This window comes from Orcinus orca, chromosome 17 (assembly GCF_937001465.1).
Source record: "Orcinus orca chromosome 17, mOrcOrc1.1, whole genome shotgun sequence".
NCBI classification, from domain to species: domain Eukaryota; kingdom Metazoa; phylum Chordata; class Mammalia; order Artiodactyla; family Delphinidae; genus Orcinus; species Orcinus orca.
Genome location: NC_064575.1, coordinates 56,012,831 through 56,039,378, shown reverse-complemented (window position 1 = coordinate 56,039,378; position 26,548 = coordinate 56,012,831). Strand labels below are relative to the sequence as shown.

Below are 26,548 nucleotides of genomic sequence, written 5' to 3'. Positions count from 1 at the left end.
CTCTTCTTACCACAAGGTCTTCCCATAGCACCTCCTCCCTCAGGGCCAGCAAGAGATCCCTGGCTGCTGGTAACACAGGAAAAACAGAGATAGCATCCATGGCATCACCTAGACTTTCAGACGTGTGGGAGAACGTTTTCCCCTCTCTGCTTTAATTTTTAACACAGTGCTTTCATGGGTATTTATACTCTCTTTAGGCTCAAGGCAACTTATCCTAGAATGATAACAGATTTGAAATTCAGATATCTACTATAAATGCCAAAACATTTTAGGAATCTTATTCAAGGTTTTCCAAAAATTAGGAAGTTGAAACCAAACAACATTCTTGATCATTGCTGTCTCCTATGAGATCATCCATATTTAATGAAGGTACTAACAGAGGTCGATTCAGGCCTTGTGGGGCCTGAAGTTTATTCAATTTGAGAGGCGTCTTCTTAAAAGAAGAGTGTAAAGTTATAATTACAAAATTAGGTGCAGGGCCTTGGAAGGAGTCTGTGCAAATGAGGAGTTCTGAAGCTACACTACACTACACTACATCAAACTAACTGAATAATTGATAAATTTAAAAGGTGAATGAGTAGATTTAATATTTTTGGCAATGATAAGTGTGAAGATAAGGTACGCATTTTACATAAACTTTCAAAATTCATTCCATTTACTAATTATTTGATTTTTTTAGTGCCACTTTAAAAGTTCCCCAAGATAAACTGCCAGTATTATGGAGAAAACATCCTTCTTTTCTAAATTGGGTTTTCCTTAGGATATTAGCTATTTTCCCCGTTCTTTCTTATTATCAGTGTCACTCGACATTATTGTAGAATTGCTTCTTGTTGAGTTACTGTATTGTGGTATTCCCTTTTAGTAGTCAGTCACTGGGACAGGATGTAGGAGCGCAGGACACAGGCTTAAATGAGGCAGACACGTGCTGGTGAGTAGTTTCCATACTGGAATGATGCACGTTACCATAAGGAAGCTTGAGAATGAATACACTGCTTCTTTAATCAGCCCAAACTTAACATTTCCTCCACTCCATATATATATATATATATATATATATATATATATATATATATATGTGTATAAACACACACATATATATACACATATACATATATATACATATTCCCTTGCCTCACTTGTACATATGTTTTCCTTCCTTTACTAGATGACTGTATCTTTAAGAAATAAGAACATTCTTTATATATCCCCCTATCTGCCTCTGTACATGCGTGGTCATTTATAGGCACTCATACATTCCGATGCTTATACAACTAGAAACAGGTAACATAGGTTTTCAGTGTCAGTTAACTAGTCTGGACCATCATTTGCATTGAAAAAAGGAAAAGATTATCTAAGACCCAAAGTACAGTGTCTTGTGCTAATTGTACAGCAAGAACAGAAGCTACATCAAATTACATTTTTAAATAGGTAGGGGGGAACAAAGTGTTTTATACATCTGTCCTATAGATTTCCACCTCGATGAATCTCTATCTTCAAAAATAATCCTTAAAAAGACCTTCCCTTCTCACTGTCAGAAAAATATAATCACAGCCTACTGTCTGTGCAATTCCACTTTCCATCTCTGCTATGTGGGTAAGACTTGGTAAAGATACAGCTACTGTCAAGTTTCAGAACAGTTCCTTGTCTAATCTTTTCGACTTCTCCAGATCTTTGATACAGAACCTGTTAGAATGTATTGCTTACTTTTCCAGTTCCTATGTTTATCTCACGTCCACCCTTACCATCTGCTGCACTGCATTTCCTTCAGAAAAGTGAAAAGTTTTCACAGTGCCCAGAGCTTTCGCTGCAAACAATGCTCTCTTCTCCTCTTCCTTCCTTCCTCTCTCCGCTTTTTATTTGGCCTTATTTTGTGTTAAGGTCAAGCTGTTTTAAAGAGTTCACTTTGCAAACATTTCTACGGGGCTGAAATTCCTATCCAAACAGTTTTGATGGATTTGTAAACTTCTTGACATTTGTTACTGGCTTCTGCCCAAGTATACACATTTTGGGCTATCCCCAGTCTTTTGAATTACCTGAAAACAACTTCACAAGAAAACAAGCAATGAGAAATTGTGGCTTATTTCATGCCACCAAATCAGGGTAACATAATCTTCCAGTTAGTATAATGAGTCTAAGGAGCTTTCAATATAGCCCTCTCATTATATCAAAATGCCAACTCTACTTACTGCACACTGGTTTATATGGACAGAGTCTTTAAAGGAGCACCAAAAGAAATCTTTTAATCACACCCTTAATTTATTTACTTTATCCTTTAAAATGTCTTGTTTTTATGTATGCCCTTATCTTGACTGACACGTCATGTGTAATAAGTGTTAAAAAATACCTTGAAAAAGTGAGTTTTATGCTTCATACAGCCAGGCTTCTTCCAATGTGTCCATCTCCTTCTATAAGGATTACATAATGATGGACATCGGAAAATGAAATTAGCTCTCGTTCTTCGTAAGTACAGTAACCTAGGTTTGAATTTGGTATTAACCTTTAGTAATTTTGTGACTTTGGCCAAGTTACTGAACCTTTGGAAGTCGCAGGTGGAAACAACATCCACCCTGCAGGACAGTAAGTTGATTAGAGATGATACATGTACAGCAAGATGTCTGGCTTTGGGGAGCAGTCATCAAATGGAAGTTGTTATTACCATTATTATAATTGTTATAATTGGTATGTAGTCTCAGTGCCAATCTCTGGAATCTCATTGAACTACTAAAAGAAGCTGAAACAGCAATCTGCATTCGTTATCACTATTTGCTTCATTGGTGTAACACATTCAGTTATTTTTACTTGACCTTTTAAGAACAACAAAAAACTGATTGACTACATTACTATAATTAAATTCATCTTATGGCAATTTTCCACATTTCCCTTTACACATTCTATGTTTAGCACTACCAGAGGTGAAGATTGTCCCATCAGGTAATGGAAGGGCAAATGCTTTAATACTGCCTGTTGCTTCTCAAATGATAATCAAAACATGGTGAGAAATTGTACATACTAACAAGAAACTATGAATTTTATATTAGAAGATTAAAAGCTTTGAAAATCTTATTTGATTTAAACCTAAAAAATGCTAGTGCAGAACCAAGAAAATATTTTTAAATCATTTATGATGTTTAAAAATAAGAGGCAGAAAAGGCAGGGCTACTTCCAAGAGATCAGTTTCTGTAAAATAACATTTTATCTCAAATTATTATGGGACCAAAAGTAGGATTCAAAGTTGTCAACCACATTAATTCCATATTATTAAAATAAATTAGCTTCTCAGGCTTCCCTAATGCTATTCACACTTGTAATTTTCTTTAAATAGAAAAATAAATTAAGAGTTAGTAGATGTAAATGATTGGCAAACTAGTGTAGATCTGCATGAATTGTTTTATATATTTTTTTAATTTGAGCAACATAAAATTGAAAACTGTATTTTTAATTTAGAATAACTATTTATATAATTATATAAACTATTTTTATAATTTATATAATTACTACTTGACCAAAACTACTTCCTTCAAGAAACATGGGCTCTTCATTCTACCCAAAATACCACTGAGAAAATGTAGCAGTAAAAGGGCTTAAAAATATATAGTTTCCCTTTATGGTATTCAGCTAAAATCAATGATTAATTAAATAACTAGATTAAAAGTGAAAAAGTCAATCAATAATTCAGAATAATTCAAAAAGTCAATCAATAATTCAGATAATATTTTGTCTCCTAGTATACAGATGCTTAGCTTTACATATATAAAATAACAGGAGATTAAATAAATTCTTACTTTTCTCCTGAATTTCAACATTGTAGGAAAAACAACAAACTTACACTAAATTTTATAGGTCAAAAAATGTTCTCTCACTTGCAGAAACCATAACCACAAAACAGAAAAGACAACTCCTCTAAATGGTAAAATATGGTTTTATATTAATTTTCAATTTTTATTATAAACAATAATAATGCTGATAAAATAAAGATATAACTAAAACAGGCAAATATCTCAACATTTTACATAGTCAGCTAGAAGCAGAATGAAATACACTGTATTACAATATGAAATTGTTTCATAAATTATAATTATGTAATTATATATTTTATCAAGTTTTACTGTATCTAAAAAATGCCTTTAGCTGATTGCACAATGCAGATTAGTTAATGGTCAGCTCACAGAGAAAACAATGAATGTAGTTCATCATATGCAAAAAAGTAGTATATATTATCAAACATGATTCATATAAATGATATCATCATGACTCATTTCAACACTGCATAAAATCACTCATGTTAATTTTGTTGAAATTTTTATAATGATATATCTGGGATCAAAGATAAGGTAAACAGATAAAGCTTGATCTGACTCTTACAAATAAAATACTAAGTCATGGACAAAATTTGAACACCCTCTGGTTCAAAAGAAAAAAAAAAAAAGACGAGAAAATGCTGACTCCCTGTAAGCACAAATTGCCTTCATTTTTTCAATAATTGTGGCTTAAGGAAAAAATCAAACTGACTCAAACATAACTATGTTTGGGGGATTTTAAGATGGCCAGAAGAGTGATACCACAATGTCATAATATTTTCTTCCTTTTTCCAATCTTATGAGATAAAAATAAAAGTAGGACACCATTATAGCCTCTATTTCTATGTTCTAAAAACAATTACTTCCATTTTGCATTGTTCGATGAGTTAGGCAAGAAAAATTTAATTATTTTTAAATAAATTAAAAGAAAAAAAGACATACTGGATCCAGGAAAACAGAGGGTTTGCCAAGGCACAATAATGTCATGTGGAGGGAGGGGGAGGTGGCAGAGAAGGGAAGGGAGGTCTGTGCCAAGCAAAGCTGGGGGCTGTTCAATCAGCTCTATCAGGGCTCCATCAGTGTCTCCACTCCAGCCAAATCCAGAGAAAACAAGGAGTCAAAGGTTCAGGTCAATAAGCTTATAGGCGATTTGCACAAACAGCTCCTCCAGCAAGGTAAAAAACAAAGTCATATTGGCTTTTCTTTTTTATTCCTTCTCTTTGAACTCCCCGGTCCAAACAAACACACCCTGGAAATGTCAATGTTATATGCAAGAATTTAAAAAGCTCAGCTTCTTAATCCCGTTAAGAAAAAGGAACAAAGTTGCCTGTACAGATCTCCTTCCTTATTGAACTCAAAGTGAGTACAGTAGAGCTGCCTTTTGCAGATTCTGATTCCAGTTGCCCAAGCATCAGAGGAAGCAAAAATGTGTCATTAAAGGCATAAATGAGGAGGAAAGAAACCAGAGTGACTGAAAAGCATTTATGAAATATTTGTAAATAGACTTTCTGAACTAAAAAAATAATAAAATGAAAAGAAGAAAATAGGAAACAAAATAGCATGAACGTTTGACACTGGATCAAGTGAAAAATAAGCAGTTACTACTCCCACAACCAAATCTTCATGAAGCTGTGATTTTTCTTCTTCTTCTTCTAGTATTAAGAATCTAGATAACATTTTTGTTGCTTTACTTAACATGGAATGGTGACAAATGCCAGTGATCCAGGCTTTAATTTATTATAGTCCAATGAGAAATATGGCTTTTCCTCGGTTATTTCTTAATTTTTAATCAAAGCTACAGAATGACACAAATGATAGAAAGAAAGGAAGGAAGTAGGGGAGAGGAACATTCCAATGAGTCTGGCAACTTATTGGCAGGAATAGTTAAGCACAATGTTGAAATGATTCTGATTCTCATGCCTCCTGTTCTATCTTTCTGATTCAAGGATGTGAAAATTTATAGAGAACATCTACCCAGCTCTGGTGTTGTGGAAGGGAGCAAAGTGACTCGTATCAGCCTCAAACACCCCCAAACTGTTCTTCCGTAAACTACATTAATGAGCTACAGATGGAGTCTCATCAAGCCTTTGGCTAAGGGATGATTCTGATTGGAGTTATCTGTATCTCCTGACAGCTTCCCCAATTCGCTTGCTTCCACTTCCTGCTTTAACTTTTACTTTCTGCAGACTTTCCTTCTCTAGGTATATACAAACTGTGTCATGACCATGCCTTTTCTCCCAGTTATACCTCGACTCTCCTCCGTGACTCACCCAGGCCTTCCACAGTGGTAAGAATCCAACAGATTCCTAGAGCTGGAAGTTCCACAGGTATGGCCACACCTCTCTTACTTCCCCCAGCTCTCTGCTGTCCTCTTCTGGCTTCCTGCAACATTAGCCTTATAGGTACAGCCAATTTGACTCTGGAATACCGGAAGCTCACTCCCTTCCCTCAGGTCTCCACTCAAAGTTCACCTACCCTATCATCACTCCTTATAAATTACTGATAGCATGCAGTGCACACGCACACAATGGCGTTCTATCACCCTGACTGTGTTGTTTTTCTTCATAATGTTTAACATCACCCGTCATATTATACAATGCGAGTTTGATTGTTTATTATCTCTCTCTCACCTCAAGAGTAGTGGTGGACGTTTGTCTACTGCTGTATCCCCAGCACCAGGAAGAGGGTCTGACACATAGCAGATGCCTAATATATGAGTTGAGCTGTATTGAATTCAGTCTACTGAACAGAACTGGAAGCTTCTGCCAACCCAATTAAATATCTGTTTATGTTTGCTTTTGGTTTGGTATTAATTACTTCTGGGCCTAGAGCTAAATCCAAGTCTGAGTAACTCAGGCTCTTTTCTAATTTAAGATGCTTTGCATTTTTCTACTTTAAAGCTGTTTTAAAAGAGAAATATGACTTTTACTTTCTGCATATTACCAGGGTCAAATCTTTTTGAATGTGGTGAGAACGCCCATTGTTACACTATGTCTCCTTATTTTATGGCTTTCCATCATGCCCCTCTTTTTCAACCCTAATCTTTCCAGATTGAAGAGCTCTAACATTAATTCATCTCTCTAGGTAAAGCACTGCACCCAGTGACTTCTCTGACAATTCTCCATATCTAGATAGTAGGACTAGAAGTAAGGTTTGTTTTTCTTCCAAAATCAACTTTGATGACATCATTTCCCTTTCAGACTTTGTTTACAGATGATGTCATCAGAAACCAGTTTGTAAGGATCCTTGGTAACTTTTCCAGAAAATCATTATTGATTAACTCAAAGTTCACTGACATGTAGTTTCTTTGGAGGTTTTTGTTTGTTTGTTTGTTTGCCTGTTGATAGCATTACATTCTAATAGCCTAGTGATACTGGCCTGACAATTTTCTTCCTGTTCACATATCCTGTGACATCCTCCTGGAATGTATCCCAAGACATGTTAATTTACTTTAGTCATTAACAAACTTAAATATTGCAGGGAGGAAACAGTCTTCCAAATAATTAATAATAGTAAACCTGTTTTAGAGCTGCTCCAATATCAGCCCCACTATAAAACTTACTGTCTTTGAGTTTATCCAAGAATTGCTAATGTATAAGAGTTCCCACCTGCCAGTAGTGACATAACTAAAAGCTCCCCAGGTTGCTTTCCAGACCACCTATATTTCAATTTACATTAGTTCGTTTAGCGCTAAACCATTATTGATGTACTTCCATGTTTACTCTATAAACCAGAATAAAGGCAGACAAAAGTCACTGAAGCAAATAATCCAGTACCACAGGAAATGTGTAGCACTCATGGACCCAGCCTTGATGTCTTCGTCATCTGCAAATTCAAGGAAATAATTCTTGCTTGTTTCCTTCCTCTCTGAGATACGGTAAGGCAAGATGCCAAATGATCTAAACTCACTGCACCAAAGGGGATGATGCAAATTGAAAGTATTGCTTTACACTTTGCTAAAATTCTTAAAATCTAAAAGTATCAAAGCAACTTTGAAATATCATCTTTTTATAAATATAATTCATTTCATTCATTTCAAAGGTGAAAAATAAAAAACATGAAATATGCAACTAACCCAAAGTAAAAAGTGAAACAGGAATCTGCAACAGAACTGTCAGATTCATATTTTAGGCCTGAGACTATAACAAGGTTTTATTAAAGTGATCTTTTCCATTTTTAATTGTGATTATTTATGCTTTAGATTTGTATGATTAAGAATTCTACACATTTAAAGATGACAAAATTCTGACCAACATTTTTTGACATTTCCGTGGAATATTACATTACGAGAGTGATTTGGGTCTCATTTAATCACACTTTATAAAATAACTAGCAACTTTACTAATATTAATAGACACTTCGAGACGTGTAAAAAAAAAAGCCTTCTCATCTGACAAGAGAATAGATAATATCCATGTGGAACTGAGAAAAATACCACAATAATAAGAGTCATTCTAAACACTGAAAACATCCTGTATAATGTAGAAGGCTCAATTTCAAAAGGAAGAAGTAACTTTTACCTATGATAAGCTATGTCTCTACAGAGTATTTTCTTTTCTTCTTTTCTAAAAAGGAAAGTTACAATAGCATAGATTGCTTTTATACAAAATACAGTTGCTAAAGTATAAATGAAGATATATTGTAACTATATGTGTATCTCAGTACTCTTCTCTGACAATGTGTCAAGATACCTTGTTTGGAAAACAAGATACTCTAAAAATGTTTTTGCGATCTGAGTTTTTAAATTCCTATCCTTTGTTTGATAAGAAAAAAGCATTTGATGTTCAAAAATGTTACCCCTGGAACCCAGTAAAACAACTGTGTCATTGCTAGATTTTGATCATGGCTAGATCTTTAGACAAAGAAACTTCCCAAGTAATCCAATTCATTTTCTTATATATACTTACAATTTTTAAGTTGTCATAAATGATTCAGAATATGTGCGAAAAGTATGTTTCATCAGTGATCCCAACTTAAAAATATTTTTCTTCAGAAGAACAATTTTTACATGCTTTTTCAATCATGACACTGGCATCATTAACCATTTAAATACTTATACGCTTTTAATGCCTAATCTATCTTTTTCCCTGCAACTGGCAAGAAAACATAATTATGTGTCACTGAGACTAATATGTAAATTTCTGCAGAAAGATTAGATTCTAATTTTCCAGAGAGGACATTTTCTCTTCCTATTATAGTTAATCAACTTAAATGAAAAATGAGGAATCCCTGGAATCCCTGTATGACCTCAAGGGGCTGCAATTCATATCAAAGAGTTGTCTCTCTTTCACACCAGTTCCTACTACTTCAGTGGGAATTCCCTGGTCTCACATTCTATGAGAGTAAAATAATGAAATTCTTTTCCTATTAAATAAGGCAACAGTGGTTTGAAATAGTAATAGTAGTATTTATCCTAAAAAATATTATGTGAAAATTAGAATTCTTATTTCCACCTATCATTACTTTCTAGTTTCAAACTAAACATTAGAGAATTATTTGTACAATATATTAACTAATTATATCTTATTTAATATATTAACTATATCCTAAATTAAATATTATTTTGATATATTTTTCAACTTTCCAATTATTTATCAAAGTTAAAAATATCCACTAAACAATGTTCCTAATAATTGCAGTTCAGTTCTTTTTTGTTGTTGTTCCTCAAGGCCTGTCATTATTTTTCATGAGTTAAGACTCTGTTTAATATAGATGGAGGTTATTATTCTGGGACCATAATTATGTAATCCTGTAATAAGCATCTGCCGTAAGTCTATTTTCTTCCAAGAAACCACTAACTTAAAATTTGGAGTTGTATTTTCTTAAATACAGGCCATCACCAATGATGATCCCAAAACGTAAAATACACCTAATAATAACTATTAGTACTGCCTCCCTGGATTAATACGTTGACAAAAATGTCTGAATCCACACACTCACTCTTTTAAGGACAAGGGCAAGAAGAATAAATGATACTTACTAGCTACTGGTTCCTTCTTTAATGTAATCCCACAACGTAAGGTAGGTGCTATACAATGCACTAAAGGATATATTTCCTGATAAAGATGGAAAATGGGATGTCTTCAAACAGATTTAAAAACTCTTCCTCTCCAGCCAGCTCTAATATGTATTGCTGTGGGTGTGTAGCATCAAGAAATGGTTCTAACATCCAAAACAACAAGAGAAAATGTTAATTTGGCCTGAACTCTGAGTGACTACTAACTAAGAAGGCCTGTTTGGTCCATACCATTCTTGTTTTCAACCAAAAGTCTCTGATGTGGGGGACAAGGACCATGTTACAAAGCCATCTTGAGGTCTTCGGGAGTTAACGGTCAAAGTTTTTCTGAACTTCAATGTATCCCACTGCTGGTGCCGCCATTCCATTTCCACAGTCTTAGGGCTACTGACCACACGGATGGGAACTGGCTGGCTTCTTTTGTTTCTAACACACCAGAATCAAGAGAAAGTTATACTGAGGTTGTTTTTTTGGTTTTGGGTTTTTTTTTTTTGCGGTACGTGGGCCTCTCACTATTGTGGCCTCTCCCGTTGCGGAGCACAGGCTCCAGATGCGCAGGCTCAGCGGCCATGGCTCACGGGCCCAGCCGCTCCGCGGCATGTGGGATCTTCCCGGACCAGGGCACGAACCCGTGTCCCCTGCATCGGCAGGCGGACTCTCAACCACTGCGCCACCAGGGAAGCCCTATACTGAGGTTTTAATACTATGTATCAAATGTATATTTGGTGACTGAGGCATGCATATTAGAAGTTTTGGGGGAAGCTATATCAGCATTCTTGATTTCAGACTGCCAATTCACATCATCAAATTCACACAAACAGGTAAAAAATCACTCCACATAACTTCTGTCTGCCTAAAAAATAAAGACGGTGCATTCAGAAACACAAACAGACATACAGACATCCAGTCATGCCCTCTGGGAAACAACCATGGTAAAATCAATAAAAGTAGCTATTCTAAACCAAGGAAGTGATCCAGACACTTGTGAAATTATACATTGGTGTGGGAGGTACAGAAGACCCATCTCACTTGCCGAGGCAAAACAATCAAATAAAGAAATTAAAAAGAATCATAAGAAACCTTAAACTCATTTCTGAAAAAAGCAAGTTAAAAATGAGTATACATGCCCAATGAGGACATAGTTACTGGCAAGGCCACTTGGCTCCAAGTCAAGGTTGGAAATAGGCAGAAATATAGTGTCTCAGGTTCTTCTTCTGTTATAATGTTAGTATGTAAGAAGAATATCTAGAAGAGAGAAAGAGCGTATATTTTCTTATTTGACAATATCTAAAAAAAAGCACCATTCTCAATGTTGAAAGTCAATGTCAAACAGTTAAGGTGCTCAGTTTTCAAAAGGAATGAGCTAGAAACTTGGGTGGGGACTCTGGCCCATTCCCTTCTTCCCCTCAATGGCTAATTCAGTGCCTTGCAAAAAACTGACATTCAGTAAATATTTGTTGAAAGGATAGACAATAAACATTAAATGTATTATAGTTATTTGGCCAACCAACATGAAAATGTTCACAGTTAACTGGCCAATCAATAGGAAACTATGTGTTTAAATATACAATATGATTTATGGATTATAAAATTTCTTTTATCCTTCAAAATAATGTTGTATGTTTAAAAAAAACTTGCATGTATTTTCAGACAGTTGAATTATGTATTCGCACTCTCAACACTCTATCAGTGCATTTTTCAACCATACAAAATCATCTGAGTAAACAGACGCACATATCGCATTCAGCCATTAATGATTACCTTTGTTACAAAAGTATTCCACTTCTTCACAGCTCAGATTTTCAGGCCCAAATTCTGTGGAAAAGCTTTCCTCCAATGGAAAGTCCCCTTTTGAGATGATGTCCGTTTCCTCTGATGGACATTCTTCTTCTTCCTCTTCAATGGCATCTTCTAGCGGCCCTTGAAAAAGAACAGGGACACTGTACCAAAAAACATCCAAAGAAGAGGGTGAAATAAAATCCTTCAATAGGGTCTTTTTGATTAAGGTGGTGAGGAAAATGTATTCTATAGATAGGCCATGTAGTACCAAGGGTAGGCATACAAGATAATGTCACATCCATATCAACAAGTAATGTTAACCTATGATAAGAAGTGGAAGGAAACCAGGTCCTGAAGTTACTACACAGAAAGCAACCTCCATCTCCCATCCTTCCCCACCCCCAACTCGAAGCCCAAAGCTTGTTCTTTTATTCTCTCCTAAAGAGCAAAACTGTGCACTTTATGTTCATTTGTTAGAATTAACTGCCTGGTAAAGAGTACAAGTCTCTTTTACACTGTTGTACAATTTTACCTGAGATTGTAATAAAGATTTAGAGTAATTGAATGCATTTTAATTGAACTGAGATTTTAATAAAGTCTATACTTTTAAAAATCCATCTTAAGAGTGGATTCCAAGAAAAGATTTCATTATATGTGTTTGAGGCTTGAAGAAAAATTACATATTTCTCTCCCTGATGAAAGCATAACCCTGTTCATGATTAATTGAATTTTTTCTGAAATGAAAAGTAGTTTTCTAATGAAAAAATGTAATTTGTATTTATGTGATACTTTTTCTGTAATAAAAATACAACTTCCTTAGAGTGAATGAGAGTGAGGTGCATTACATTAATGGACCTATTTCACTGAAAGGAAAGGGAGGGCTATAGTTGTTGAGATGGATCTGAAGTGGACAACGTGGGAATACCACACTGCCGATCGTGAATTTCCGACTGCCCAGAAGAATCAAAGTATCCGACTCATTTTACTAAGCGGAAGTCCACATTTCCTCCTAAAGAAGCACTGTAGCATTTCTTCCAAAGAACACAATTATGGTAATTTGTACTAATTGTCACTCATGTCAGCAGTCTCATCAGACAGGCTCAATACTTAAAAGGCTTAGGCAGTCTCTTTCTCTTACTTCTTGGAAATGTGCTAGGAAATTTTCAGGACCAAAGCAGACATTTTATAAATAATTTAAAATAGTGAATTTATTACAGTCTTCACATATGTGTGAGCAAACAGGAATAGGTACATACAGCACAGTGATATATGGGCTGTTTTCCCAAAAGCAAGTTCCCAAAGGGCTGAATTCACATGACACATTTTCATGGAGAGAATTAGTTGCTTTGGATGGAAATTAAGGGACATCCAAGAAAAAATTCTTACAGAGTTTCTTTGTGCTTTTTAAAATTTATTTTTTCTTCTTTTCTCCAAAATAACAAATGTTAAGGAAGAAAGAATGCCCTAATTCCAAACACTCTGGTAATGTGATGGGTTTGTTTTTCCACTCCAGGTGGAGCGTAAAAAAAAACCATAGATTCTGTTTTAACACAAACCACATTCAAAACCATGGATCTCATATTAGGTTTTCTCTCTCACTCATTATTTCAAGTAATTTATAATCTTTCACCTTTTAAAACAATTATGTCAAGTAGCAAGACATGCAAGGAACATACAAAATAGTAATAAGGTAAAAGATTACAATCACTAAAACAGTTATCTGAATAATTCAATAATAATTGCGAGTCTAACAAGGAATAAAATAGAGTATCTTCCATGTTTTTATTTTGTTCAAGCAACGATTTTGATAAAAAGTTTGGTCAAAAGAAGACACCTAGACTGTCTCATTTGTGTCTCATGTAGGACTTTCAAAGCACTTTCTTATATAATCTTTAAAATAACCCAGTGAGGCAGGTAACTGAACAATTATTTAAAATATTCTGACTTAACGAGTTGGCTCCAACGGTATAATATTAAATTAAAACTTCATTAGAAATTAAATGGAAAATCTCATGTGAAAATTTGAAAGAAAATAAACCCACAAAGCATTGATATAGACTTAATAAAAGTCTAACCAAGCCATTCACACATACAAACATGTCAAAAAAGGCTTGTATATCACATATAACTTTTTATCAAAGATTATAAGATCTTAATTGATAGTATAGTATTCTATATTCCAGGGGCTGTTTTATTTTATGTTGGCTATCGATTTGAAATTCAAAGCATGTAGTTGAAAAGAAGCACTTATTTTCAAAAACAAACTACAAAATCCCAAATAAAAGGTAAAAAAATTATTGAGCTCATTGTTCAAAATACATGAGATCTCACTGTCAATATTTAGAACAGGCTAGAGAAAGGTGATGTAATAATTTCTCCCAAAGCACGTGTCAGATTGATATAATTTACTGTACTTTAAAATGTCTAACCATTTCTTTAGCCATGCTATCAAATCAGGCTCTGGCAAAAAAGATTTCTCTTAAAATGTATAGTATTTATGGTTTAAGATTAGATCTCACCCTACTCTCTCTATTGCATGTTTCTTTAACTGGAAACCTTACAGATAATCGGTGGCTATAAACTAACATTTCAAAAGGTAAGAGACACTTGAAGCACAAGTACAATTAATAGCACCAATGAAGGAGGGAATGAAGGAACCTCCTGTGTATGGGTTAGTGGGCACAGAAGTCCACTTCAGAAAAATCACCGCACGTAATTTGACACAAATAATAATATCTACTCAGAAAAGTCTTACGACTGAGCTCTATGTGCCCTCATGGAGAAAATTACTTTTGATTGAGGCCACTTGGCAGGCAAGTGTAAGGAAATCTGAATTTCAGCTCTTCAATTGCCTTTGATTTACAGATATTCAAACACACTCGCGAGAATGAACAGTCAATGTTTATATATATAAATATTTACCTGATTTTAAAAATGCTATAATTAACCATACAGCCTAAAGCTATGAACACAATGATGCTGTACGCCGGGCCCACAATGCTGTCATGCAGAGGCATCTTTTATACTGGATGAATAATACAGATTACTGGAAGATGCTGGTGGGTGCAAAGTAATACTCCTGTTTTCAGAAAGGGAGACAACTGGGTACTCAGGAACCCTTTGAATTGACCACAGCTGCTTCTGCCCCCCCAAGCTAAAGCTGAAGCTAAGAAGTGTCACGCAGATTCACAACACCTGACAGTAACGATCACGCTCCCAATGGGCAATAAAGCCTTTGTCATCCAGGACCAAAAGCGACATTGCAAAAGCTGGGCCTACGCGTGGGAGGATTTTTCATCTGGTGGCTGTTTCAGTGATCTGGAGTTGGTAAAGGACAAAAGGAAAGTTCAAGATTAAGTAGTCCTACCCTATACAAAGGGAGCATAATCACTGAATGAAATGAAAGTCAAGAATTGGATTTGTATGGTTAAGAAGCACTTCCCAGATAAATTAATTTACCTTTGAGGAGTATCTACTCCCCAGATAAATAAATTTATGAGAAAATTTTTGCTATGATTTCAGGGTTAAAGAAATCCCTGAAACCCATCCAAAACCACTGGAGGAAGAGCTAGATGACAAAACAAAACAAACAAACACAAAATATACCTCCTATATTTTTTCTAGCGAAAAAATATAGGAGATATATAAGGATTAAAAGAGAACTAAAATAAGCAATACAAGGAGGCTATGCAAAAAATGATAAAGATCAACATCATAAATATTAAATCAAATATACATGTTTTTCAACGTATGTTGTCTTGATAAAAAACTTCCTACCTTGGTAGCCTACTATAAACTAGACTAATCCTCACTTAAATGTCAGACTGTCTTTGTTCATATAAATTCAAAGCACTTCAGAATGAGGCACCCAAGAAAGAAATTAAATCTTACAGAAATTAGTATACATCGCCAAGTATGAAGAAGGGAAAGAAATGCCAAATTCTATGGTTCTGATGCAATATCCCCAAAAAGGGTTTCTTTCTCTTAAGCACTCACTGGCATTAATTTATTATAAATTATTTTAGTTAGGTTTTGCATGCCTTTTGATTGATTAAAACAAGACAAACACTTTGCCACAATGGAACTATAGAGAGCATTCAGTCTCCTCTCCACGCATTAATATTCTGAGCATTCTAGAGGCTGCACAAGACTAGCCACCTAGCAAAATGAGACTGTTTCAGAATACTGGGCAGCCCTGATTGCAACTGACAGGTGGGAAGAAAGTCGAATTAAAATATTATCCTTCCCAATAATTGCAATAATCCATCACAGTGTGCTCAGAAATTCTGCGAGGTGAGTTTCCTCCAAAAATACACAAATATTCCCACACCTTTTTATTCTGGTGCTTCTTAAGGTATGCCATTTCGGATCATTTTTTATATCTGATAGTATTATTAATATTAAAACTTACATCAAAAAATTGTATGAAATTATTTTACTCATGTACAGAACAAAGAATATGTGTGATGGAATACATTTCTCAAAATATTAATGAATTAATGAAAATGGTGTATTGTCTCCAAGTTGCCAGCTCCTGTTTTGTGCTCCTTAAAAGTTGTTTGCAAAAGATCCACTCAGATAAAGGAATAAGAAGGTACGTAAAACCTTCTAATATATATAAAACAATAGAGATCTCCAAATCTGACAATTTAAGCAATAATATATACCATGCTTTAATTACTACATAATAATTGGGCCACATTTATCATGTAATGCTACCTTTCAAAAAGTAAATATGAAAAGATAAACTAGGAATAGATCAATTCTGGTTTACGTTTAATATGTAATACACAAATACGTCAAAACTCTATACAGGTATGCTGTACGTTAGTTGACAGGTAAGAGGGAGTTGATATAGAATTTTCCATTCTAAACTTATGTTACATTCTCTACATGTGATAGAAATGCAGCAGTAGACTAATATTTAAATTGGATGTCTCGTTACCAAATCCTCTGTATTCTAGCCTCATGTATCTTTGTTAATTTCAGGATGGTATTCATAAAACACAAAACATAAAACTCTTCTAACAGGAAAGATTATTTGTTTCATACGTTCTGTACAAATATGGCCTGTTTGTTCAATTAGAAATGGAAAATAAAAATGCAACTCTAAATTAAAAAGCAGAAACCATGAAAATGCATCCTTCCCCATCTCATTATGGAATAGGAACATTTCTATCTTTAGAGTACTAATATCTTTTTTTTTTTTTTTTGCGGTACGGAGGCCTCTCTCTGCTGTGGCCTCTCCTGTTGCAGAGCACAGGCTCCGGACGCGCAGGCTCAGCGGCCATGGCTCACGGGTCCTGCCGCTCCGCGGCATGTGGGATCTTTCCTGACTGGGGCACAAACCGGTGTCCCCTGCATCAGCAGGCGGACTCTCAACCACTGCGCCACCAGGGAAGCCCATAGAGTACTAATATCTTTTTACTAACTTTATCTGGGGCATATTTTGCAGCTCCCAGTAGTTCCTCTTAGAGTTTTCAGCTGCTACACTCAGATTCCTTATAAATCATAATTATCCTGTAGGCACACCTCAAAATGCTACTCACTTGGTTCCTATTACATTTGTCTCATGCATATCCCACAGAGCCATTTAATGTGAAGGGGCAGGGAAGAGGGATGCTCTTTGGACAGTGCAAATCCATACTCACTCATGTAATGGAGCTTAACAGCAAGAATAAAACCTTATTTCTGTAGTATAAAAAAGTAGTATTTTAAGTGAGCAAGTTCTTCCTGCAGTCACTCACTTTTAACAATAGTTGCATCAGGGGATCTAGTAGGAAGGAAATATTTTTATTAATTTTTCTCTTATCTGCCAGAAGAATGTTGATTTTTTTTCATTTGCGTTTGTTGCCTGCAGGTAGCAGACCAGAGAATCACATGGTAGAAATTCTTCTTTTTGATTAATTTCTTTCCATGTGTTAGGTTATTTCTTATATATAATTGATTTGGGCCTTTGCTCATAGCTGTGCATCTTTTTTATATCTGTACCAACTGCTGTCCTTCAATCTATAAAGTTGAAGGAAATTACCTGAATTTGTTAAGTTTATTAAAAATGAGATCTGTGAATATTTAAATTGAGTTTTGAAATGTTAATGCAAAAAAAAAGATATTAGAGAATTTTTAATGGAGGGTTCAATTTGACCATGCTCCATTTTAAAAAGAAGAGAAGAGGGTCAGGTTTTATTCAAATTGTTTCTTTAGGGGAAACAATGAACTCTTTGATTTTATAAAAATAGAGTAATATTCTTTGCTACAAGGTTTTTGGCAATTTTTATTAGATGGCAGTATTAACACTTCTTATATGTAAATCTGAGAACACTTTAAATTCTTTAATTTTTTTCCCCTGAAATGCTTTGTTTTGGGAACTTTCAAATTAAGTGAATAATGCTAACAAGAAAATAATTTTTCTTAGAACATATGCAAACCCAGCAAGCAGCAACTAATCTTACATAGTAAACACTGACATCACAGGAAAAACGAAGTCAGATGAGAAAATCCAGATAAATTTGAACCAGAATCTCTAATGACTAATTTACTCTCAGGCATTGAAAAAAATCAGTTCATTAATAACTGCCTTGTGCATTGACCCAGGAAGTCAGTGACAGAGATGTCACTGAAATCCACATATTTTGTAATCAGGTCTCAGTCCAGAGCCCCATAAAGCTTACTGAAGACGGTAACTCTATCATAAAGAAACGTGAAAGTATATTCATTACTAAAACTATATATTTCTTATGATTGTGATGTATTTCAATAAATAAAAAGCCCTTAACTGGTAATAAGTACAATAGATGAAAGTCTGGTATATTATTTTGCTCTCTTTATGAGACTTTCAAGTATTTATTCATTCATTTGTTATTCATCTAACCAATATTTACTGCGGGTGAAGCACGTGGCAGGCAGTGTGTTGGGTGCTGGGTTAATAGCAGTATACAAACAAGGTGGATGGTCCCAGCCAGAAGTGAGTGGGTAACTGGGTGAAGGAGACAAACTTTACGCATATAATGCATGCAATTTATTTTTTTAAAAAAGATACTCCATTTTAACATGAGGAAGGCAGGAAAGGCTTCTTAGATATCTTAAATTCCAGTTATTTGTACATTTTTCTTTTTCCTCTGATATAATTCTATCTTACCTCCATCTGTGACTGGAAGGAGGAAGTATGGTACCCAGCATTTAACCATGTCATTTAATTCATAGTTATTCAAATAAGAATTTTTTAGTTGAATTTAATTGTCATAATATTGAAGACCAAATCAAGGAGGATAATACTAGGTCAATTATTTTAAAAGATCTAGATGCATAGCTTTAATTATTACTAATTATTAGGTTGGCCAAAAAGTTCGTTCGGGTTTTTCCCCTATGGAAAAACCCGAACGAAGTTTTTAGCCAATCCAATATATTGTTGGAGGAAGTTTATTCTGCTATCAGTCCTTTCATGGTTGTTCAAATCAGGTGCCATCTACCCACAGCCTGCCAGAAGTTTTTTGGGGGACGTGGAATCAGGCAAGCAGAAAATTTTCCCCAAAGTGAATCCTGCTGTCACAACAAAACATCAGGTATTACCCAGAATATGAATACAGTACATTAGATTTTTAAAAGCACTATGAGTAAGAAAAAAAAAGGATTTGAACCTATCCACGGAACCTCGTAGATATGATATGTGGGTGATAAATATTTCTTAGGTGAATTAATCAAAACATAATTTTATAGACTTGTACAAGAAGAAACATCCATTTTCTTTAGAAACTTCAAAGCACCATCAAAATATAGCTAGTATTCTTATCTAACAAACTAAATTCTGAAAAACTAGTTAATAATATCCTACATAGTTATAGAACAAAATTAAATTAGTATAAGTAAAAGAGATGTTATTTTTTATAGATTATCTTATTTAAATGGAGATATGAAAAATAGGGGGAAAGGGGAGCCTGTAGCCTTCTGACTCTAGAATGGATATACATTTCTTTCTCTTTCTAGATCAAATCAAAGACAATGTATATATTGATTTTTTTAAAAGTCCACAATAACAACAAAAACACTAGCCAAACAACAGATACTAAACAAAGGACTCTGATTACTAATTTCTTAAACAATTTCACAAGGCAAAGATGTATCAATATGGTCCTTAAAAACATTCAGTATACATTTGTCTCATAAGCAACATATCTGTGTCATATGAAAATATACAGCAAGCATATGGCTACATGCAGGAAATAAAAGAAAAATATCACCGCAAAGATTTGGGGGAATTTTTTCAATTACAAGAGAAAAATCAATAAAAATATTTGTATCAGGTTTTGGTCACTGTATATATAAATTTTTTTTTCTTCTTAATAAAATTTGAATCTGATAAACCCCACCTCATCACATAGATCAATTTCCCTCTACTTATTCCTTCAGTTTAATAACACTCTTTCTGACCCTGCTTTATTTTTATTTTATTTTATTTTTTTTTTTGCGGTACGCAGGCCTCTCACTGCTGTGGCCTCTCCCATTGCGGAGCACAGGCTCCGGACGCGCAGGCTCAGCGGCCATGACTCACAGGCCCAGCCGCTCTGCGGCATGTGGGATCCTCCCGGACCGGGGCACGAACCTGCGTCCCCTGCATCGGCAGGCGGACTCTCAACCACTGCGCCACCAGGGAAGCCCCCTGACCCTGCTTTATTAAAATGATTCTTTACATGTGCAATTAATTACTGACTGAACCTTCTAAAAAAACATTTTATAAAATAACTGCTCTCAAAATGATGCATGATTTCACTGTCTGACTACAGTTTGACAGCAAACAGTAATTCTCTAAATGTCATCCCTGGACCAGCAACATTAAACGTCACCAGAGAACTTGGTAGAAATTCAAAATTAATTGTCAGACTCCACCCCAGATCTGATTTCAGAAACTCTGAGGGTGAGGTACATTAATCCGTGTTTTAACAAACCCTGCAGGTGATTCTGATGCATGCTCAAGTTTGAGAACAACTGTGCAGGAATATAAATGCTAGAAGTTACTTTGTAACAGTACAAATTATATTTTTTATTATCATTTAATAGAAACAGTATAATATTTTGCAATTAATACAGGTTCCATGATTCAGACTCCCCAACTTCAAACTATACCACAAAGCTACAACAATCAAGACAGTACAGTAGTGACATAAAAACAGAAACATAGATCAATGGTACAGGATAGAATGCCCAGAGACACACCCACGCACATATGGTCACCTAATTTACGATAGAGACAAGAACATACAATGGAGAAAAGACAGCCTCTTCAATAAGTGGTGCTGGGAAAACTGGACAGCTACATGTAAAAGAATGAAATTAGAACACTACCTAACACCATACACAAAAATAAACTCAAAATGGATTAAAGTCCTAAATGTAAGAGCAGACACTATAAAATACCACTTGCTGTCCCTAGAAATGGCTGCCCCAAATCTCCGTTTCTCATATTTGCACTTTTGTGCAACTAGAAAGGCTCCAGAATTAATGAACTGTTAAAGAGAATAAATATCTTGCTTCAAGATGGCAGAGGAGTAAGACACGGAGATCACCTTCCTCCCAACAAATACATCAGAAATACATCTACATGTGGAACAACTACAGAACACTTACTGAACGCTGGCAGAAGACCTCAGACTTCCCAAAAGGAAAGAAACTCCCCACGTACCTGGGTAGGGCAAAAGAAAAAAGAAAAAACAGAGACAAAAGAATAGGGACAGGACCTGAACCTCTGGGAGGGAGCTGTGAAGGAGGAAAAGTTTCTACACACTAGGAAGCCCCTTCACTGGCGGAGACGGGGTGTGGGGGGGGGTGGGGGGGGGAGCTTCAGAGCCATGGAGGAGAGTGCAGCAACAGGGGTGCAGAGGGCAAAGCTAAGAGATTCCCACACAGAGGATCGTGCCGATCAGCACTCACCAGCCCGAGAGGCTAGTCTGCTCAGATGCTGGGGCAGGTGGGGGCTGGGAGCTGAGGCTCGGGCTTCGGAGGTTGGATCCCAGGAAGGGGACTGGGTTTGGCTGTGTGAACACAGCCTGAAGGGGGCTAGTGCGCCACAGCTAGCTGGGAGGGAGGCCGGGAAAAACTCTGGACCTGCCTAATTGGCCAGAGACCATTGTTTCAGGGTGCGTGAGGAGAGAGGATTCAGAGCACCGCCTAAATGAGCTCCAGAAATGGGTGTGGTCCACGGCTATCAGCGCGGACCCCAGAGACAGGCATGAGACGCTAAGGCTGCTGCTGCAGCCACCAAGAAGCCTGTGTGCAAGCACAGGTCACTATCCACACCTCCCCTCCCGGGAGTCTGTGTAGCCCGCCACTGCCAGGGTCCCATGATCCAGGGACAACTTCCCTGGGAGAACACACAGCATGCCTCAGGCTGTTGCAACATCAGGTCAGGCTCTGCTGCCTCAGACTCCCCCCAGTATCCCTCCGTCTCCCCGGCCTGAGGGAGCCAGAGCCACTTAATCAGCTGCGACTTTAACCCTGTCCTGTCTGGGTGGGGAACAGATGCCCTCAGGCGACCTACACACAGAGGCAGGTCCAAGTCCAAAGCTGAACCCCAGGAGCTGTGTGAACAAAGAAGAGAAAGGGAAATCTCTCCCAGCAGCCTCAGGAGCAGAGGATTAAATCTCCACAATCAACTTCATGTACCCTGCATCTCTGGAATACCTGAATAGACAACAAATCATCCCAAAATTAAGGCAATGGACTTTGGGAGCAACTGTAGATTTCCGGTTTGTTTTCTGCATCTAATTTGTTTCTGGTTTTATGTTTATCTTAGTTTAGTATTTACAGTTTATTATCATGGATACATTTGTTTATTGATTTGGTTGCTCCTTTTTTATATACATAGATATATAATTTTTTTTCCTTTTTCTCTTTTTTGAGTTTATGTGTATCCTTCTTTGTGTGATTTTTGTCTGTATACCTTTGTTTTACCATATGTCCTAGGGTTCTGTCTGTCCATTTTTTTTTTTTGTAGAGTTTTTAGCGCTTGCTGTCATTGGTGGATTTGTTTTTTGGTTTGGTTGTCCTCTTCTTTCTTTCTTTTTAATTTTTTCCTTATATTTAAAAAATTTTTATTTTAATAACTTTATTGTATTTTATTCTATTTTTTCTTTCTTTCTTTTTTTCTCCCTATTCTTCTGAGCCATGTGGCTGACAGGGTCTTGGTGCTCTGGGTGGGTGTCAGGCTTGTTCCTCTGAGATGGCAGGGCCGAGTTCAGGACATTGGTCCACCAGGGACCTCCCAACTCCATGTAATATCAAATGGCAAAAGCTCTCTCAGAGATCTCCATCTCAACGCTAAGACCTAGCTCCACTCAACGACCAGCAAGCTACAGTGCTGGACACGCTATGCCAAACAACTAGCGAGACAGGAACATAATCCCAGCCATTAGAGAAAGGGTGTCTAAAGTAATAATAAGTGCACAGACACCCCAAAACACACCATCAGACATGGCCCCGCCCACCAGAAAGACAAGATCCAGCCTCATCCACCAAAACACAGGCAATAGTCCCCTCCACCAGGAAGCCTACACAATCCACTGAAGCAAATTTAGCCACACGAAAAGACACCAAAAGAAAACGGGAACTACAAACCTGCAGCCGGTGAAAAGGAGACCCAAAACACAGTAAGTTAAGCAAAATGAGAAGACAGAGAAACACACAGCAGATGAAGCACCAAGGTAAAAACCACCAGACCAAACAAATGAAGAGGAAATAGGCAGTCTACCTGAAAAAGAATTCAGAGTATGATAGTAAAGATGATCCAAAATCTTGGAACTAGAATGGAGAAAATACAAGAAACATTTCACAAGGACCTAAAGAACTAAAGAGCAAACAAACAATGATGAACAACACAATAAATGAAATTAAAATGCTCTAGAAGGAATCAATAGCAGAATAACTGAGACAGAAGAATGGATAAGTGACCTGGAAGATAAAAGAGTGGAAATAACTACCACAGAGCAGAATAAAGACAAAAGAATGAAAAGAATTGAGGACATTCTTAGAGACCTCTGGGACAACATTAAATGCACCAACATTCGAATTATAGGAGTCCCAGAAGAAGAAGAGAAAAAGAAAAGGACTGAGAAAATATTTGAAGAGATTAGAGTTGAAAACTTCCCTAATATGGGAAAGGAAATAGTCAATCGAGTCCAGGAAGCACAGAGAGTCCCATACAGGATAAATCCAAGGACAAACACGCCAAGACACATATTAATCAAGCTATCAAAAATTAAATACAAAGAAAAAATATCAAAAACAGCAAGGGAAAAACTACAAATAACATACAAGGGAATCCCCATAAGGTTCACAGCTGATCTTTCAGCACAAACTCTGCAAGCCAGAAGGGAGCGGCAGGAGATATCTAAAGTGATGAAAGGGAAATACCTACAACCAAGATTACTCTACCCAGCAAGGATCTCATTCAGATTCGACGGAGAAATTAAAACATTTACAGACAAGCAAAAGCTAAGAGAATTCAGCACCACCAAGCCAGCTTTACAAAAAATGCTAAAGGAACTTCTCTAGGCAGGAAACACAAGAGAAGGAAAAGACCTACAATAACAAAGCCAAAACAATTAAGGAAATGGTAATAGGAACATACATATCAATAACTACCTTAAATGTAAATGGATTAAATGCTCCAACCAAAAGACATAGACTGGCAGAATGGATACAAAAACAAGACCCGTATTTATGCTGCCTACAAAAGACCCACTTCAGACCTAGGGACACATACAGACTGAAAGTGAAGGGATGGAAAAACATATTCCATGTAAATGGAAATCAAAAAAACACTGGAGTAGCAATTCTCATATCAGAGAAAATAGACTTTAAAATAAAGACTATTACAAGAGACAAAGAAGGACACTACATAATGATCAAGGGATCAATTCAAGAAGAAGATATAACAATTTTAAATATTTATGCACCCAACATAGGAGCACCTCAATACATAAGGCAAATGCTAACAGTCATAAAAGGGGAACTCGACAGTAATACAATCATAGTAGGGGACTTTAACACCCCACTTTCACCAATGGACAGATCATCCAAAATGAAAATAAATAAGGAAACACAAGCTTTAAATGATACATTAAACAGGATGGATTTAATTGATATTTATAGGATATTCCATCCAAGAACAACAGAATACACTTTCTTCTCAAGTGCTCATGGAACATTCTCCAGGATAGATCATACCTTGGGTCACAAATCAAGCCTTGGTAAATTTAAGAAAACTGAAATCGTATCAAGTATCTTTTCCGAACACAATGCTATGAGACTAGGTATCAATTACAGGAAAAATCCATAAAAAACACAAACACATGGAGGCTAAACAATACACTAAATACACTACTAAACAACAAAGAGATCACTGAAGAAATCAAAGAGGAAATAAAAAAATACCTAGAAACAAGTGACAATGAAAACACGATGACACAAAACCTATGGAATGCATCAAAAGCAGTTCTGAAAGGGAAGTTAATAGCAATATAATCCTACCTCAAGAAACAAGAAACATCTCAAATAAACAACCTAACCTTACACCTCAAGCAATTAGAGAAAGAAGAACAAAAAAACCCCAAAGCTAGCAGAAGGAAAGAAATCATAAAAATCAGATCAGAAATAAATGAAAAAGAAATGAAGGAAACAATAGCAAAGATCAATAAAACTAAAAGCTGTTTCCTTGAGAAGATAAACAAAACTGATAAACCATTAGTCAGACTCATCAAGAAAAAAAGGGAGAAGACTCAAATCAATAGAATTAGAAATGAAAAAGGAGAAGTAACAACTGACACTGTAGAAATACAAAGGATCATGAGAGATTACTACAAGCAACTATATGCCAACAAAATGGCCAAAGTGGAAGAAATGGACACATTCTTAGAAAAGCACAACCTGCCAAGGCTGGACCAGGAGGAAACAGAAAATTTAAACAGACCAATCACAAGGACTGAAATTGAAACTGTGATTAAAAATCTTCCAACAAACAAAAGCCCAGGACCAGATGGCTTCACAGGCAAATTCTATCAAACATTTACAGGAGAGCTAACACCTATCCTTGTCAAACTCTTCCAAAATATAGCAGAGGGAGGAACACTCCCAAACTTATTCTACGAGGCCACCATCACCCTGGTACCAAAACCAGACAAAGATGTCACAAAGAAAGAAAACTGTAGGCCAATATCACTGATCAATATAGATGCAAAAATCCTCAACAAAACACTAGCAAACAGAATCCAACAGCACATTAAAAGGATCATGCACCATGATCAAGTGGGGTTAATTCCAGGAATGCAAGGATTCTTCAATATATGTGAATCAATCAATGTGATAAACCATATTAACAAATTGAAGGAGAAAAACCATATGATCATCTCAATAGATGCAGAAAAAGCTTTTGACAAAATTCAACACCCATTTATGATAAAAACCCTCCAGAAAGTAGGCATAGAGGGAACTTACATCAACATAATAAAGGCCACATATGATAAATCCACAGCCAACATTGTTCTCAATGGTTAAAAACTGAAACCATTTCCTCTAAGATCAGGAACAAGACAAAGTTGTCCACTCTCACCACTATTATTCAACATAGTTTTGGAAGTTTTAGCCACAGCAATCAGAGAAGAAAAAGAAATAAAAGGAATCCAAATCAGAAAAGAAGTAAAGCTGTCACTATTTGCAGATGACATGATACTATACATAGAGAATCCTAAAGATGCTACCAGAAAACTACTAAAGCTAATCAATGAATCTTGTAACATACCAGGATACAACATTAATGCACAGAAATCTCTGCATTCCTATAAACTACTGATGAAAAATCTGAAAGAGAAATTAAGGAAACACTCCCATTTAACACAACAAAAAGAATAAAATACCTAGGAAAAAACCTACCTAAGGAGACAGAAGACCTGTATGCATAAAGTTATAA

The 26,548-nt window shown here is 36.0% G+C and overlaps 1 protein-coding gene across 1 annotated transcript in view; it reads right to left on the bottom strand.

Annotated features, from left to right (window-relative positions):
• Nucleotides 1-26,548, bottom strand: part of ZFPM2 (zinc finger protein, FOG family member 2) — a 464,257-nt gene that overhangs the window by 346,436 nt on the left and 91,273 nt on the right. The window contains exon 2 of the mRNA XM_004282929.3: nt 11,575-11,733. Within this exon, the coding sequence (XP_004282977.1) occupies nt 11,575-11,733 (159 nt within the window). The remainder of the gene's footprint in view (nt 1-11,574; nt 11,734-26,548) is intronic.